General features: G+C 45.8%; 1 protein-coding gene across 2 annotated transcripts in view; it reads left to right on the forward strand.

The window, feature by feature from the left end:
* IFT80 (intraflagellar transport 80) overlaps positions 1-16,729 on the forward strand; it is a 184,130-nt gene that overhangs the window by 12,890 nt on the left and 154,511 nt on the right. For both annotated transcript variants that reach the window (XM_038749271.1, XM_038749279.1), the window contains exons 2-3: positions 9,578-9,671; positions 11,620-11,841. In XM_038749271.1, coding sequence (XP_038605199.1) covers positions 9,635-9,671; positions 11,620-11,841 — 259 coding nt within the window. In that variant the 5' untranslated portion in view covers positions 9,578-9,634. The remainder of the gene's footprint in view (positions 1-9,577; positions 9,672-11,619; positions 11,842-16,729) is intronic.

The raw sequence follows: 16,729 nt of genomic DNA on the forward strand, positions 1-16,729 counted from the left end.
TAATAATGATGGTATTAAGCGCTTACTACGTGCAAAGCACTGTTCTAAGCTCTGGGGAGGTTACAAGGTGATCAGGTTGTCCCAGGGGGAGCTCACAGTCTTAATCTCCATTTTACAGATGATGTAACTGAGGCACAGAGAAGTTAAGTGACTTGGCCAAAGTCACACAGCTGACAATTGGTGGAGGCGGGATTTGAACCCATGACCTCTGACTCCACAGCCTGTGCTCTTTCCACTGAGCCATGTTGCTTTCATCATACGTGTGATAGGGTATTGGGTCTGGTATTTCTATGATGCTATTGATGCTTGTCTACGTGTTTTGTTGTCTGCCCCCTCCTGCCCTTCTAGACCATGAGCTCATTGTTGGGTAGGGAACTCACCTCCTCCAGGAGGCCTTCCCCTTTTTCCTCTCCTCCTCCTCCCCTCCCCATCGCCCACCCTCCTCTGCGCTACCCCCTTCGCCTCCCCACAGCACTTGTGTATATTTGCACATATTTACTACTTTATTTTACTAATGATGTGTATATAGCTATAATTCTGTTTATTCTGATGGTATTGACACCTGTCTACTTGTTTTGTTGTCTGTTTCCCCCTTCTAGACTGTGAGCCCGTTGTTGGGTAGGGACCATCTCTAAATGTTGCCGATTTGTACTTCCCAAGCGCTTAGTACAGTGCTCTGCACACAGTAAGCGCTTAATAAACGTGATTGAATGAATGAATGGATAGGGATTGTCTCCATTCATTCAGTCGTATTTATTGAGCACTTACCGTGTGCAGAGCACTATGCTAAGCTCCTGGGTAGTACAATCTATTGCCGAATTGTACTTTCCAAGCTTTTAGTACAGTGCTGTGCACATAGTAAGCGCTCAATGAATGTGATTGAATGAATGAATGAACTCACTTTCATCCCAACTTTTTGTCTCTATAGAGGTTGAGTGAGAAAGTGTATATTATAAACTACTTGAGGGCAGGGATCATGTCTACAACTCCCCTGTTCCCAAAAACTCTCCCTCGGCTGCATGACTCCTTCCAACCCCGTCTCCCTCCTACCACTCCTCTCCAAACTCCTTGAGCGAGTTGTCTACACCTGCTGCTTCCTCTTCCTCTTCTCCAATTCTCTCCTTGACCCCTTCTAATCTGGCTTCCGCCCCCTTCACTCCACTGAAACTGCCCTCTCAAAGGTCACCAGTGATCTCCTCCTTGCCAAATTCTATGGCCTCTGGGCCATCCTAATCTTCCTCGACCTCTCGGCTGTCTTGGACGCTGCAGACCACCCCCTTCTCTGGGAAACATTATCCAACCTTGGCTTCACTAACACTGTCCTATTTTGATACTCCCTTCATCTCTGTGGCTACTCATTCTCAGTCTTTTTCAGGGGTTCCTCCTCTGCTTCCCTTCCCCTAACTGTGGGAGGCCCTCAAGGCTCAATTCTGGGTCGTCTTCTATTCTCCGTCTACACCTACCGCGTTGAAGAACTCATTCCATTTATTTATTTATTTATTTTATTTGTGCATATTTTATTTATTTTATTTTGTTAATATGTTTTGTTTTGTTCTCTGTCTCCCCTTTCTAGACTGTGAGCCCACTGTTGGGTAGGGACCGTCTCTATATGTTGCCAACTTGTACTTCCCAAGCGCTTAGTTCAGTGCTGTGCACACAGTAAGCGCTCAATAAATACGATTGAATGAATGAATTCGCTCCCATGGTTTCGACCGCCATCTTGACGCAGATAATTCCCAAATCTACACCTCCAAACCTGATCTCTCTCCTATAATGAGTGCTCCGTAAATGATTGATCCAACACTGTTGAGCTCTCCCAAATGCTTAGTACAGTGTCCTGCACACATTAAGCGCTCAGTAAATACCACTGATTGGATGCCAGATCCTACCATCCCCATCCCCTCTTGGGTCCAAACCCAACTGTAAGGAGCTTGCTCACTCCCTGTGATTCCACAGGGATTCAAATGGGGAAATGGGAGTAGACAGGGGTGAGACCCCCTCCTCCCCACCAGTGGGAATGTTTGGGATCCTGGTGCGGAGGCTGGGAGTATCAAGGACCCCTGCTCATTTTCCTCATCTCTGCTGAGGAGGTGCATCTGTGGTCTTTGGCCGCCTTCAGATACCAAACCCCGGTTGGGGGAGGAATGGGGAGAGATCCCCATTCATTTGGGTCCCTACTGGGTAGTAGGGGTGTTGTGGTGAGTGCCATCACGTACTTGCCTGTTGCATCCAGAGCCCTGTACTATTCGGGGGAGTATATGGCCTGTTACCCTCGCTATTCTCACGTAATTTACCATCCAGTAAGGGACACAGGCAGACACGGTTAGGAAAAATCTCGGTATAACTGGTCGAGGTAGAAAGAAAAGATAGCTGTGAATAAAAGAGGGTACGTAGGACAATATTTCCATACACGTTATGAGTGCCTGTAGAATCGATACCGTCCCGAGCCCCCCGGCTCGTACCAACCAGGACTTTCCTGGACCGGGGGAGCCTCAGTGACACGTAGTAGAGTCAAAGCAAACCATTCATTCATTCAGTCATATTTATTGAGCGCTTACTGTGCGCAGCGCACTGTACTAAGCACTTGGGAAGTACAAGTTGGCAACATATAGGGACGGTCCCTACCCAACAACGGGCTCACAGTCTAAAGGGGGAGAAACCACTAAGGTTACTGTGGAAAGTTTTACTTAGTTTTTACCAATGTGCAAGGGAGTGACCCATACACACAAGCACTCACTCCACCAGGGGCCCAGTACCAGTCTGCTGGTCAAGGGAGCCCATTCTGCCGATCCCAAGGCGGAAGGTTGGGAGAAGTTCCTGGTGACTTGGACCGCTAATGCTGCAAGCCTGCCCTGCATGGCGCTTCCCCCAAATGCTGCTTCCCCTTGGAATGGTTTCCCCCTCTGAATGCTACTTTCTCTCTTCTTCTCTCTCTACTTCCTCGGAATTCAAAGCGACTGCCTTTTATCTGCCTTAGGTGTCAAAGCGGCAGCTCTGCATGGCAGTCGCTGATTGGTCCAGGCCCGTTATTGGGTCAAGCAGGGAGAGAAGGTCACATAGAGAAGCAGCGTGGCTCAGTGGAAAGAGCCCAGGCTTTGGAGTCAGAGGTCATGGGTTCTAATTCTGCCTCCGCCAACTGTCAGCTGTGTGACTTTGGGCAAGTCACTTAACTTCTCTGTGCCTCATCTGTAAAATGGGGATGAAGACTGTGAGCCCCCCGTGGGACAACTTGATCACCTTGTAACCTCCCCAGCGCTTAGAACAGTGCTGTGCACATAGTAAGCACTTAATAAATGCCATCATCATCTCCGTCCATGCCCCGCCCTCACGGAGCACCCTAATTCCTTTGCGAGTTTCTTTTTTGTTGTTGTCCATGGGATCACAAACAGCCACTAGTAAAGCAACTTATTGTGGGCTCACCAAAGGATACAACCCAGGGAGGAGGAAATTAATCATCAAATGTTTCTGGAGGAAGGGGTGCAATTCCAAGAGTGCTCTGAAGCTTGGGAGAGTTGTGATCTGGCTAATTTGAAGTAGGGAGAAAATTCCAGACAGGGAAACACTATGAACCAAGGGCTGCAGTGCGAGGGACAATGAGAAGAGTAGCTTGGGAAGTAGTGGGTGAAGAGAGCAGATGCCTTTGAGGAAGAGATCTGGTGGAGAGTCTTGAAACCAATGGTCACGTATTTAAGTAATGATAATTGTGGTATTTGTTAGCAAGTACTGTCAATCAGTACTTTATTGAGCGCTTACTCTGTGCAGAGCATTGTACTAAGCGCTTGGGAGAGTACAGTATAGCAGAGTTGGTAGACTGCTCACAGTGAGCTTACAGTCTAGAGGGGAAGACAGACATTAAAATCAATTGTGGAGAAGCACATAATAATAATAATGGTGGTATTTGTTAAGTGCTTACTAAGCGCTTGGGGGGATACAAGGTAATCAGGCTGTCCCACATGGCGCTCACAGTCTTAACGCCCATTTTACAGATGAGGTAACTGAGGCACAGAGAGGTTAAGTGGCTTGTCCAGAGTCACACAGCAGGTATATATATACCTGTATATATGTATATATGGTTGTACATATTTATTACTCTATTTATTTATTTATTTATTTATTTATTTAACTTGTACATTTCTATCCTATTTATTTTATTTTGTTGGTATGTTTGGTTCTGTTCTCTGTCTCCCCCTTTTAGACTGTGAGCCCACTGTTGGGTAGGGACTATGTGTTGCCAATTTGTACTTCCCAAGCGCTTAGTACAGTGCTCTGCACATAGTAAGCGCTCAATAAATACGATTGATTGACTGATTGATTGACAAGTGCCAGAGCTGGGATTAGAACCCATGTCCTTTGACTCCCAAGCCCAGGCTCTTTCCACTGAGCCATGTTGCTTCAAGTGCCGTGGGGCTGGGAATGAGGTGAATAAAGGGTGCAAATCCAGTGCTGAAGGGAGAGGGAGTAGGGGAAATAAGGGCTTAGTCGGGGAAGGCCTCTTGGAGGAGATGTGATAATAATAAGGCTTTGATGGTAGGGAGCCATGATCATCTGTCAGATATGAAGAGGGAGGGAGTTCCAGTCCAGGGGCAGGACATGGGCAAGGGGTCTCCGGCAAAGTAGATGAGATTGGGATACAATGAGTAGGTAGAAATTAGAGGAGCTAAGAGCATGGGTTGGGGTGTAGTAATAATAATAATAATAATGGTATTTGTTAAGTGCTTACTATAGTAATACTACTAATAATAATAATAGTAATGGTATTTGTTAAGTGCTTACCATGTGTCAAGCACTGTTCTAAGTGCTGGGGTACATAAAAGCTAATCAAGTTGGATAATAACAATAATAATGATTATATTTGTTAAGCGCTTACTACATGCCGAGCACTGTTCGAAGTACTGGGATAGAAACAAGGTAGGTTGGACACAGTTCCTGTCCCACAGGGGGCTCACAGGCTTAACAAGGTAATCAGGTCAAACACAGTCCCTGTCCCACAGGGGGCTCACAGTCTTAATCCCCATTTTACAGATGAGGTAACTGAGGCACAGAGAAATGAAGTGACTTGCAGAAGGTCACACAGCAAACAAGTGGCAGAGCCAGGATTAGTACTAAGGTCTTTTAGACTCCCAGGCCTGGGCTCTGTCCAGTAGGCCTTGCATCAGTGAGGTGAGATCATCATCATCATCAATCGTATTTATTGAGCGCTTACTATGTGCACAGCACTAAGAGGAACAGAGTGATCAAGTGATTCTACAGACTTTAATTCTGATGGAGCTTGTCAGTGTTTGCTTTAATTGATCAGTCAATCAAACCATGGTATTTATTGAGTGCTTACCATGTGCAGAGCACTGTTATAAGCACTTGGGAGAGTAGAATACAACAGAATTAGCGGAAGCGTTCGCTGCTCAAAGGAACCTTACAGTCTAGAGTGGGGAGACAGACAGCGTGGCTCAGTGGAAAAGAGCACGGGCTTTGGAATCAGAGGTCATGGGTTCAAATTCCCGCTCAGCCAACTGTCAGCTGTGTGACTTTGGGCAAGTCACTTAACTCATCTGTGCCTCAGTTACCTCATCTGTAGAATGGGGATTAAGACTGTGAGCCCCTCGTGGGACAATCTGATCACCTTGTATCCTCCCCAGCGCTTAGAACAGTGCTTTTTACATAGTAAGTGCTTAATAAATGCCATTATTATTATTACTATGAATAGGTAAGTAATTTTAGGTGCTGCTAACAAGGTACCTGTTTTTCATATTTTAGAGTAGACTTGCCATCCTGTACTTAGAATCTCTGTTAATCTCCACACTAATGACTCACACTAATGGCTGTGATATTTTGGCCAACCTGGTCAAAATGTTTATTAGACTTGAGGTGACATATACCCCTTGACCCTTATATGCTAGGCCTCTTGGCCCCCGTCCTTTGGAAGGTGAGAAGGTGGGGCAAGTTTGGACCAGGAAAAGACAACAGTCCCTGATGTTTCTTCCCATTCCTGCCCCCATCCTGGCTTCATTCTCGACTCCGCTCTCTCGTTCACCCCTCACATCCAATCCGTCACCAAAACCTGCCAGTCTCACCTCCGCAACATTGCCAAGATCTGCCCTTTCCTCTCCATCCAGACCGCTACCCTGCTTGTTCAATCTCTCATCCTATCCCGACTGGATTACTGCATCAGCCTCCTCTCCGATCTCTCATCCTCCTGTCTCTCCCCACTTCAATCCATACTTCACGCTGCTGCCCGCATCGTCTTTGTGCAGAAACACTCTGGGCATGTTACTCCCCTCCTCAAAAATCTCCAGTGGCTACCAGTCAACCTACGTATCAGGCAAAAACTCCTCACCTCCTTCAAGGCTGTCCATCACCTCGCCCCCTCCTACCTCACCTCCCTTCTCTCCTTCTCCAGCCCACCCCTCACCCTCCGCTCCTCTGCCGCTAATCTCCTCACCGTGCCTTGTTCTCGCCTGTCCCACCATCGACCCCTGGCCCACGTCATGCCCCGGGCCTGGAATGCCCTCCCTCCGCACATCCGCCAAGCCAGCTCTCTTCCTCCCTTCAAAGCCCTACTGAGAGCTCACCTCCTCCAGGAGGCCTTCCCAGACTGAGCCCCCTCCTTCCTCTCCCCCTCCTCCCCCTCCCCATCCCCACCGCCTTACCTCCTTCCCCTCCCCACAGCACTTGTATATATGTATATATGTTTGTACGTATTTATTACTCTATTGTACATATTCTATTTATTTTATTTTGTTAATATGTTTGTTTTGTTGTCTGTCTCCCCCTTCTAGACTGTGAGCCTGCTGTTGGGTAGGGACCATCTCTATATGTTGCCAACTTGTACTTCCCAAGTGCTTAGTACAGTGCTCTGCACACAGTAACTTCTCAGTAAATACAATTGAATGAATGAAGCCAATTGTAAGGAGTTTCTGTTTGATGCGGAGGTGGGTGGGCAACCACTGGAGGTTCTTGAGGAGTGGGGATACGTGGACTGAACAGTTTTGTAGAAAAATGATCCCGGCAGCAGACTGAAGTGGGGAGAAACAGGAAGCAGAGAGGTCAGCAAAGAGGCTGATACTGTAGTCAAGGTGGGATGGGATAAGTACTTGGATCCACCAGGTAGCATTTTGGATGGGAGAAGATGCTGTCACATCTGCCAAGCTAGCTCTCTCCTCCCTTCAAAACCCTACTGAGAGCTCACCTCCTCCAGGAGGCCTTCCCAGGCTGAGCCCCCTCTTTCCTCTCCCCCTCCCCATCCCCCTGCCCTACCTCCTTCCCCTCCCCACAGCACCTGTATATATGTTTGTACAGATTTATTACTCTATTTATTTTACTTGTACATATTTACTATTCTATTTTGTTAATGATGTGCATCTATCTTTAGTTCTATTTATTTTGATGACTTGACACCTGTCCACATGTTTTGTTTTGTTGTCTGTCTCCCCCCTCTAGACTGTGAGCCCGTTGTTGGGTAGGGACCATCTCTATATGTTGCCAACTTGTACTTTCCAAGCGCTTAGTACAGTGCTCTGCACACAGTAAGCGCTCAAAAATATGATTGAATGAATGAATGTCAAGGTTGAACCGACAGGATTTGGTGACACTGAGTATGTGGGCTGAATGAGAGAGGTGAGTCGAGGATAATGCCAAGCTTATGGGCTTGTGAGGCAGGAAGGATGGTGCCATCTACAGTGATGGGAAAGTCAGGGGGAGGGACAGGGTTTGGGTGGAAAGATGAGGAGCTCTGTTTTGGACGTGTTAAGTTTGAGGTACCCAAATAGAGATGTCCCGGAGGCAGGAGGAAATGCGAGACTGCAGAGAAGGAGAGAGATCAGGGCCGGAGAAGTAGATTTGGGAGTCCACGTGCCAAGCACTTTACTAAGTGCTGGATCAGAAACAAGATCATCAGGTCCAACACAATCTCTGTCCCACGTGGGACTAACATTCTGAGAAAGAAAGAGAACAGGTATTGAATCCCCATGTTACAGATGAGGAAACTGCAGCACAGAGCACTTGTTGATCTACCCAAAGTCACACAGCAGGCAAGTTGTTGAGTTGGGATTAGAACCAGATCCTCTGATTTTAAGTCCTGTGCTGTTTCCAATATGCCACAATGCAGAGGGAAACAAATATCGAAGGTTTTGGAGGAGGGGAGAGGTGTATACCGAATGACATTTCAGGAAAATAATCCAGGCCAAACTGAAGAGGGAGACTAGTGAGGAGGTAGGTATTCTAGTCAAGTCTGTGACAGATGTTGAGGATTTGAACCACAGCCATGGCCATTTGCATGGAAAGGGATTCATTCATTCATTCAGTCGTATTTATTGAGCGTTTACTGTGTGCAGAGCACTTTATTAAGCGCTTGGGAAGTACAAGTCGGTAACATGTAGAGACGGTCCCTACCCAACAATGGGCTCACAGTCTAGAAGGGGGAGACGGACAACAAAACAAGATCCGCAAAATCTTTCGAGAGAACTGACAGAATTTGTGACAATGTAAGGCTTAAAACCCAGCCAGGATTCAGTTAAGGACACCGAAGTCATAAACGTCAGGGACAGGAAAGGATGACTAGATTGTTGACTGTGATGGAAAAGCTACAAGAAGATTTAGGAGTTCAAATTTAGCCACATTAGAGCAGATCATCCTTGCGGAGATGACCTGGAAATAAGAGGAATTGTGGGGTTGCGGAGCGGGCAACCGATTGGGGCAGGTGAGGTAGTTTTGAGTCTTTCAGCGAGAAGGAAGCTGAGTCCCTGAGCTGACAGACAGCGAGAGAATATAGTGAGAAGACTAGGAAACTCAGAATGAGAAGTTGCCTGGCCTAGTAGAAAGAGCACAGTCCTGGGAGTCACGACCTGGGGTCTAATCTTGGCTCTGCCACTTGTTTGCTGTGAGCCCTTGATGAGCAAGTCGCATAATACTACTAATAATAATGTTGGTGTTTGTTAAACGCTTTACTATGTGTGAAGCACTGTTCTAAGTGCTGGGGGGATACAAGGTGATCAGGTTGTCCCATATGGGCCTCAACAGTCTTCACCTCCGTTTTCCAGATGAGGTAACTGAGGCACAGAGAAGTGAAGTGACTTGCCCGAAGTCACACAGCTGACAAGTGGCGGAGTTGGGATTCGAACCCATGACCTCTGACTCCCAAGCCCGAGCTCTTTCCACTGAGCCACGCTGCTTCTCAAAACGAAACTACTCTGTTCAGTAACTTCACTAAACTACTCTGTGCCTGTTACCTCATCTGTAAAATGGGAATTAAGACTAAGCCCTGTTTTGGACACAATCCTGAATAATTTTTAACCACTGTAGCGCTCAGTATAGCGCCTAGCAAATAGTAAGTACTTAAATACCATTAACCCCACCTCCCAAGAAGAACCCCCGTAGAATGAATGACAAGTGCTAGAAGTGAACTGGCCAGTGAGAGAGTGTGAATGTATGTGTGTGTGTGTGTGTGTGTGTGTGTGTGTGTGTGTGTGTATGTATAAGAGAAAAAGAGAAAAAGAATGAATATATATGAGATTGTTGGGGGTGGGAGGAGAGGAGAAAGAAAAGCAAATTGTTAATGTCCTTCCCGAAACCTTTATATTTACAGGAAAGGCAACCTAACGACATTTATTAAGGACGATTGAAACCGGGAGTTGGAGGAACAATGAGATTGAAGATATCACTTCTAAAAGAACCAAAGCATATCCTTTGCCTAATGGTATAGCTTATTTTCAAAGTTCATCTCTGAATTGCTTTTGGCTTTCATACTTTAGGATTGTGTGACTTTTTAATATATGTAATTATCCTTTTTTTAAAAAAATGTGCTTATTCTCAAATTAATTTTCAAAAGATATTTAACATGAATGCTTTGAGAGCTATACTGAATCTAGCCATTTCAGTCATTTTGACAGATGTAAAATGTGCACTAGCTTGGGGTAGAACATTTTCTCCATTATCATTACTTACTATAGTACTATGTGTCCTGTGATTGGTTAATATATGTTGAGTAAATTACCTTTAGAATTTGCATGTGGCAAACATGGTAAGATTTTCCTTTCAACCCCATATGTTGGTCTTTCTAAATAAGAGGAAGGGAGGACAGATAGCCGGAATGCCGGAGCTGTGAGACAACAGTGACAACAGTGGGAAGCTCGGGGTGGGGGAACCCCTGTGGCTGGAAGGCCAACAAGTAGTAGGGGGATAAAATGGGGCAGAACCAAGGTGAGTGCAGATAGTTGGATAGAAGGAAGAAAAAAAGTAAACCAAGATTTGAAATTCCCTGCAAATTTATTTCAGAGTTGCAGCTATTTCCAACTCTTATGTCGTACTCTCCCAAGTGCTCAGTACAGTATTCTGTACACAGTGAGCACTCAAATGTCATTTAAAGAAATCATATATATCTCAGAAATTCTATCCAAAAATCATATTTATATACATAAAATATTTGTTAAGCACTTCCTACTCTGTGCCATACACTGAAGTAAGCACTGGGGTAGATACAAGCTAATCAGGTTGGACGTAGTCCATGTCCCATGTGAGACTTACAGTCTTAATCCCCATTTTTACAGATGAGGTAACAGGCACCGAGAAGTTAAGTGACGTGCACAAGGTCACACAGCAGACAAGTGGCAGAGCTGAGATTACCACCCAGGTCCTTTTGACTCCCAGTTCTATCTATCCACTAGGCAACACTGCTTCTCAAGCATTTAATGTCAAGCATTTCATTACTTTCAACCATTACTTTCTGGTTTCCCCTTTCATTTCTCCCAATGTTCTTACACTTCTGATGTTTATTGTAAAAATAAATCTAGGAAATAATCCTTCATTAGCAAGAATTATTTTCTGAATGCCATGTATAGAACTTTTCTCTAAGTTGTTTCATTCATTCATTCATTCATTCAATCGTATTTATTGAGTGCTTACTGTGTGCAGAGCTCTGTACTAAGTGTTTGGGAAGTACAAGTTGGCAACATATAGAGACGGTCCGTACCCAACAACGGGCTCACAGTCTAGAAGGGGGAGACAGACAACAAAACAAAACATATTAACAAAATAAAATAAATAGAATAGTAAATATGTACAAGTAAAATAAATAGAGTAATATTCAGTTATGTATCACTGTTCAAAGCAGCATGGCTCAGTGAAAAGGGCCCGGACTGTGGAGTCAGAGGTCATGTGTTCAAATCCTGTATATATGTTTGTACATATTTATTACTCTTTATTTATTTTACTTGTACATATCTATTCTATTTATTTTATTTTGTTAATATGTTTGGTTTTGTTCTCTGTCTCCCCCTTCTAGACTGTGAGCCCACTGTTGGGTAGGGACTGTCTCTACATGTTGCCGACTTGTACTTCCCAAGTGCTTACTACAGTGCTCTGCACACAGTAAGAGCTCAATAAATACGATTGATTGATTGATCCCAGCTCCGCCAATTGTCAGCTGTGTGACTTTGGGCAAGTCACTTAACTTCTCTGGGCCTCAGTTACCTCATCTGTAAAATGGGGATTAAGACTGTGAGCCCCCTGTGGGACAACCTGATCACCTTGTTACCTCCCCAGCGCTTAGAACAGTGCTCTACACATAGTAAGTGCTTAATAAATGCCATCATTATTATTATTATTATTATTTCCTTAATTTGAGAACACATCAGGAATTGGTAAGCTGTGTAGGATGGACTACAGCTGAAGAATTGTATTCATGTAGTGATGATCATCAGATAGTGAAATGGAACTTGTTAACTAATGAGACCATTCTAGTAGTCAAGCTTCCAGATGATATTTATCCTATAGATCTTCATTGGTTTCCCAAGGCTACTGGTGGAAAGAAGCAGACACAAGCAGAAATCTTTGTTCTCACAAGTTCTGATGGTAAGTATTTCATTTTTGTTTTGATTATCTTAGAACTGGATTAGCTTGAGGTGATTGTTCTTAATAATCTACCTGGGTGTGTGTGTATATATAAAGCAAGTGCCATTTTTCATTCAGTCGTATTTATTGAGCACTTATTGTGTGCAGAGCACTGTACTAAGCGCTTGAAGCAAGTGCCATTTTATCAGCTGTGCTCTGTGTTTTACATCCCAATAGGACTATATTAAATACTGTCACTTGTCAATCAATCAGTCGGATTTATTGAGCGCTTACTGTGTGCAGAGCATTACCTGTGCATTACGTATGGATCTTTAAACTGGTGATGGAAGGCAGGTGGGGCCCATGGGAAGCCTACAGAGGGGAATTTGCTGGGAAGCAGGGAATCTCTAGAGTGAAGAGCGTAATTCTGGGAGTCGGGAGACCCAGATCCTGTTGCCAACTCTGTTATTAGCTTACAATGTGACCTCTTTCTTCACTTAATCTCTCTGTGCCCTCAGCTTCCTTTTCTGTAAAGTGGGGATAAGGTCCTGCTCTTCATACTGTTAGAGAATGTGTCTGATTTGATTATCTTGAAGATACTTTAGCACAGGGGCTTGGTAAGTGGTAAGCACTTGATAATTACCGTAACTAACTTTACATGGTGGTGGGGACAGGAAATATATCTACCAACATATTGCTATGTTGCTCTGTCCCATGTGCTTAGTACAGTGCTCTGCACACAGTACTCACTCAATAAATATGATTGATTGATTGAAAAAAGGAATTGGGAGACTGCTGTTTGCCCTGGACTTTGAGATAGTCTCATAATTTGCTTTTTTAGCAGCCACAGATGTGTGACCTTGACAAATCACTGCTAGGAAAATGATCCGAGCCTATAGTCTGCGTTTGCTTTCATCATCATCAATCGTATTTATTGAGCACTTACTGTGTGCAGAGCACTGTACTAAGCGCTTGGGAAGTACAAGTTGGCAACATATAGAGACAGTCCCTACCCAACAGTGGGCTCACAGTCTAAAAGGGGGAGACAGAGAACAAAACCAAACATACTAACAAAATAAAATAAATAGAATAAATGAATAGAATAGAATAGAATAAAATATTATTTATTTGAAATTACTGTTATTATTAAATTATTATTTGAAATATTATTTGTTGAAATTATACCATGGATTTCTGACCTTCACCGTCTCATGCCACAGAACCACATTTCTCCTGAAGGAGGAGGAGAGAAAGTCTGTTTTTGTGTGGTATTTGTTAAGTACTTACTATTCTATTTATTTTATTTTGTTAATATGTTTTGTTTTGTTGTGTGTCTCCCCCTTCTAGACTGTGAGCCCACTGTTGGGTAGCGACCATCTCTGTTTGTTGCCAACTTGTACTTCCCAAGCGCTTAGTACAGTGCTCTGCACACTGTAAGCGCTCAATAAATACAGTTGAATGAATGAATGAATGTGCCATTAAGCACTGGGATGGATATAGGCTAATCCGTTTGGACACAGTCCGTGTCCCTCATGAGGCTCACAGTCGTATTGCCCAGATGAGGTAACAGAAGCACAGAGGAGTGAAGTGACTTGCCTGAGGTCACACAGCAGACAAATGGCAGAGTCGGGATTAGAACCTACATCGTTCTGGCTCCCGGGATTGTTCACTAGGCCACGCTGCTTACTTCCTCTGGGGCATATTCCCTCTTCTGATATCCTGGAATATTGATTGGTTACACGTGAGAAACTACTTCCTCCCTTAAAGTAGCCAGAGCTTCAGGTCTTACATTCTCAGTGTAGATGTAATAATAATAACTAATGATGGCATTTGTTAAGCGCTTACTATGTGGAAAGCACTGTTCTAAGCTCTGGGGGGATACAAGGTGATCAGATTGTCCCATGTGGGGCTCACAGTCTTAATCCCCATTTTACAGATGAGGTAACTGAGGCTTAGAGAAGTTAAATGACTTGCCCAAGGTCGTCATCATCATCATCATCAATCGTATTTATTGAGCGCTTACTGTGTGCAGAGCACTGTACTAAGCGCTTGGAAAGTACAGGTTGGCAACATATAGAGATAGTCCCTACCCAACAGTGGGCTCACAGTCTAAAAGGGGGAGACAGATGACAAAACCAAACATACTAACAAAATAAAATAAATAGAATAGATATGTACAAGTAAAATAAATAAATAAATAGAGTAACAAACATGTACAAACATATATACATATATACAGGTGCTGTGGGGAAGGGAAGGAGGTAAGATGAGGGGGATGGAGAGGGGGACGAGGGGGAGAGGAAGGAAGGGGCTCAGTCTGGGAAGGCCTTCTGGAGGAGGTGAGCTCTCAGTAGGGCTTTGAAGGGAGGAAGAGAGCTAGCTTGGCGGAGGGGCAGAGGGAGGGCATTCCAGGCCCGGGGGATGACGTGGGCCGGGGGTCGATGGCGGGACAGGCGAGAACGAGGTACGGTGAGGAGATTAGCGGTGGCAGAGGAGCGGAGGGTGCGGGCTGGGCTGGAGAAGGACAGAAGGGAGGTGAGGTAGGAGGGGGCGAGGTGATGGACAGCCTTGAAGCCCAGGGTGAGGAGTTTCTGCCTGATGCGCAGATTGATTGGTAGCCACTGGAGATTTTTGAGGAGGGGAGTAATATGCCCAGAGCGTTTCTGGACAAAGACAATCCAGGCAGCAGCATGAAGTATGGATTGAAGTGGGGAGAGACAGGAGGATGGGAGATCAGAGAGAAGGCTGATGCAGTAGTCCAGACGGGATAGGATGAGAGCTTGAATGAGCAGGGTAGCGGTTGGGATGGAGAGGAAAGGGTGGATCTTGGCAATGTTGCGGAGCTGAGACCGGCAGGTTTTGGTCACGGCTTGGGCAAGCCCCAAGCCTCCGCCCCCAGTGGGAGGTAGGCAGGAGTAAGGAAAGTGATCGTGGGTCCTGGGTGGGACTGCTGGATGACCGGATGCCTAGGTACTGCTTTGTTTCCTTTCTCTAAGTAGTAGGAGTACGCTTGGATCAACTGACTCTCGCCTCACTATTCTCTTGATGCTGGAGTTCCACTCACGTTCGGCAGTACACCCCCAGTTCCAAACTATCGGCAGCTGCTCCCAGACCCCTGGGCCCCCCAGTCCCTGGTGTGGTGGGCTGGCTGCTGGGGGGTCGCTGCATAATTAGGGTCTGTAGCTTAGTACTTGGCTAAAGGGTCCCATCCCCACCTCTGAGTTGCGGGAGACAGGCCAACCTGAAAGTCAGGAGAATCCCTCCCTTAGCCTGCCTGTGGTGAGGTCTGCTCAGCAGAGGGCAAACCCCTCCTTAACCTGGCCACAGTCCAGCCGTGGCCCTAGCGCAAAGCATTCCTGGAGAGACTCGGGAGAAGCAAGAGATCCCCCCCACATGGGGGAGGTTCCAGAAGATCCACCCCGTTGGGACCCTGAGCATCGGCACGTCCTGTCTTCATTTGGCTAAGATCCACCCCCAGCCCCCCACCTACCAGGAGCCGGCTCGGGTGTCAGGCTGCCTCCCGTTGACCCTCTCCCTTCTGACTCTCCCTATCGTTACCATTCGTGGAATCATCGGCTCTCATTTCCGCCTCCCCCGCATCCTCCCAGTCAGTCCCACTCCGCATCTCAGCACCGCCAGCTTCTCCTCCCCGGTCTCCAAGGGAACATCGTTGGCCCCTTTCCTCAGAATGAGGTGAGCCAGTCTCAGGGGTGTTGTGCCGGTGTGGAAAGGGTTAAGCCAGTCCAGCCGGGGCTGCGGAGGGTGTCTCTGCCTCAGTGTGGGACTGGTCCAACTCACCATCATCGATCGTATTTATCATCAGTCGTATTTATTGAGCGCTTACTGTGTGCAGAGCACTGTACTAAGCGCTTGGGAAGTACAAATTGGCAACATATTGGCAACACATTGGGCGACCAGTTGCCCAACTGTGGGGTGAGGGTGGAAGAGCATCTCTATAGAGAAGCAGCGTGGCTCAGTGGAAAGAGCACGAGCTTTGGAGTCAGAGATCATGGGTTCAAATCCCAGCTCCGCCACTTTCATTCATTCATTCAGTTGCATTTATTGAGTGCTTTCTGTGTGCAGAGCACTGTACTGAGCGCTTGGAAAGCCACACAGCCATGTGTCAGCTGTGTGACTTTGGGCAAGTCACTTAATTTCTCTGTGCCTGTTACCTCATCTGTAAAGTGGGGATTGAGACTGTGAGCACCACGTGGGACAACCTGATCACCTTGTAACCTCCCCAGCGCTTAGAACAGTGCTTTGCATATAGTAAGCGCTTAATAAATGCCAGCACTTAGAACAGTGCTTCGCACATAGTAAGTGCTTAACAAATACCATTAATAATAATTTAGACTGTGAGCCCACTGTTGGGTAGGGACTGTCTCTATATGTTGCCAACTTGTACTTCCCAAGCGCTTAGTACAGTGCTGTGCACACAGTAGGCACTCAATAAATACGATTGATGATAATAATAGTAATTATTATTATTACCATGCTCTGAGAAGCCCCTGGGATGGCGAGGAACCCTGCTCTGACCCCTGCTCATCCACAGGGCATGAAAAGCACCATGTAGTCCCATGATGTAGCAGAGCGATTCGGTCATATTTATTGAGTGCTTACTGTGTGCAGAGCACTGTACTAAGCGCTTGGAAAGTGCAATTTGGCCACAGATACAGTCCCTACCCAACAACGGGCTCACAGTCTAGAAGGGGGAAACAGACAACAAAACAAAACAAGTAGACAGGTGTCAATACCATCAAAATAGATAAATAGTTCTATAGATAAACACATCATTAATAAAATAGAGTAATAAATACATACAAATATTCACAAGTTCAGAGGGGAAGGGGGTAGGGCAGAGGGAGGGAGTGGGGGCGATGGGGAGGGGAGGAGGAGCAGAGGAAAAGGG

Source organism: Tachyglossus aculeatus, chromosome 1, assembly GCF_015852505.1.
Source record: "Tachyglossus aculeatus isolate mTacAcu1 chromosome 1, mTacAcu1.pri, whole genome shotgun sequence".
NCBI classification, from domain to species: Eukaryota; Metazoa; Chordata; class Mammalia; order Monotremata; family Tachyglossidae; genus Tachyglossus; species Tachyglossus aculeatus.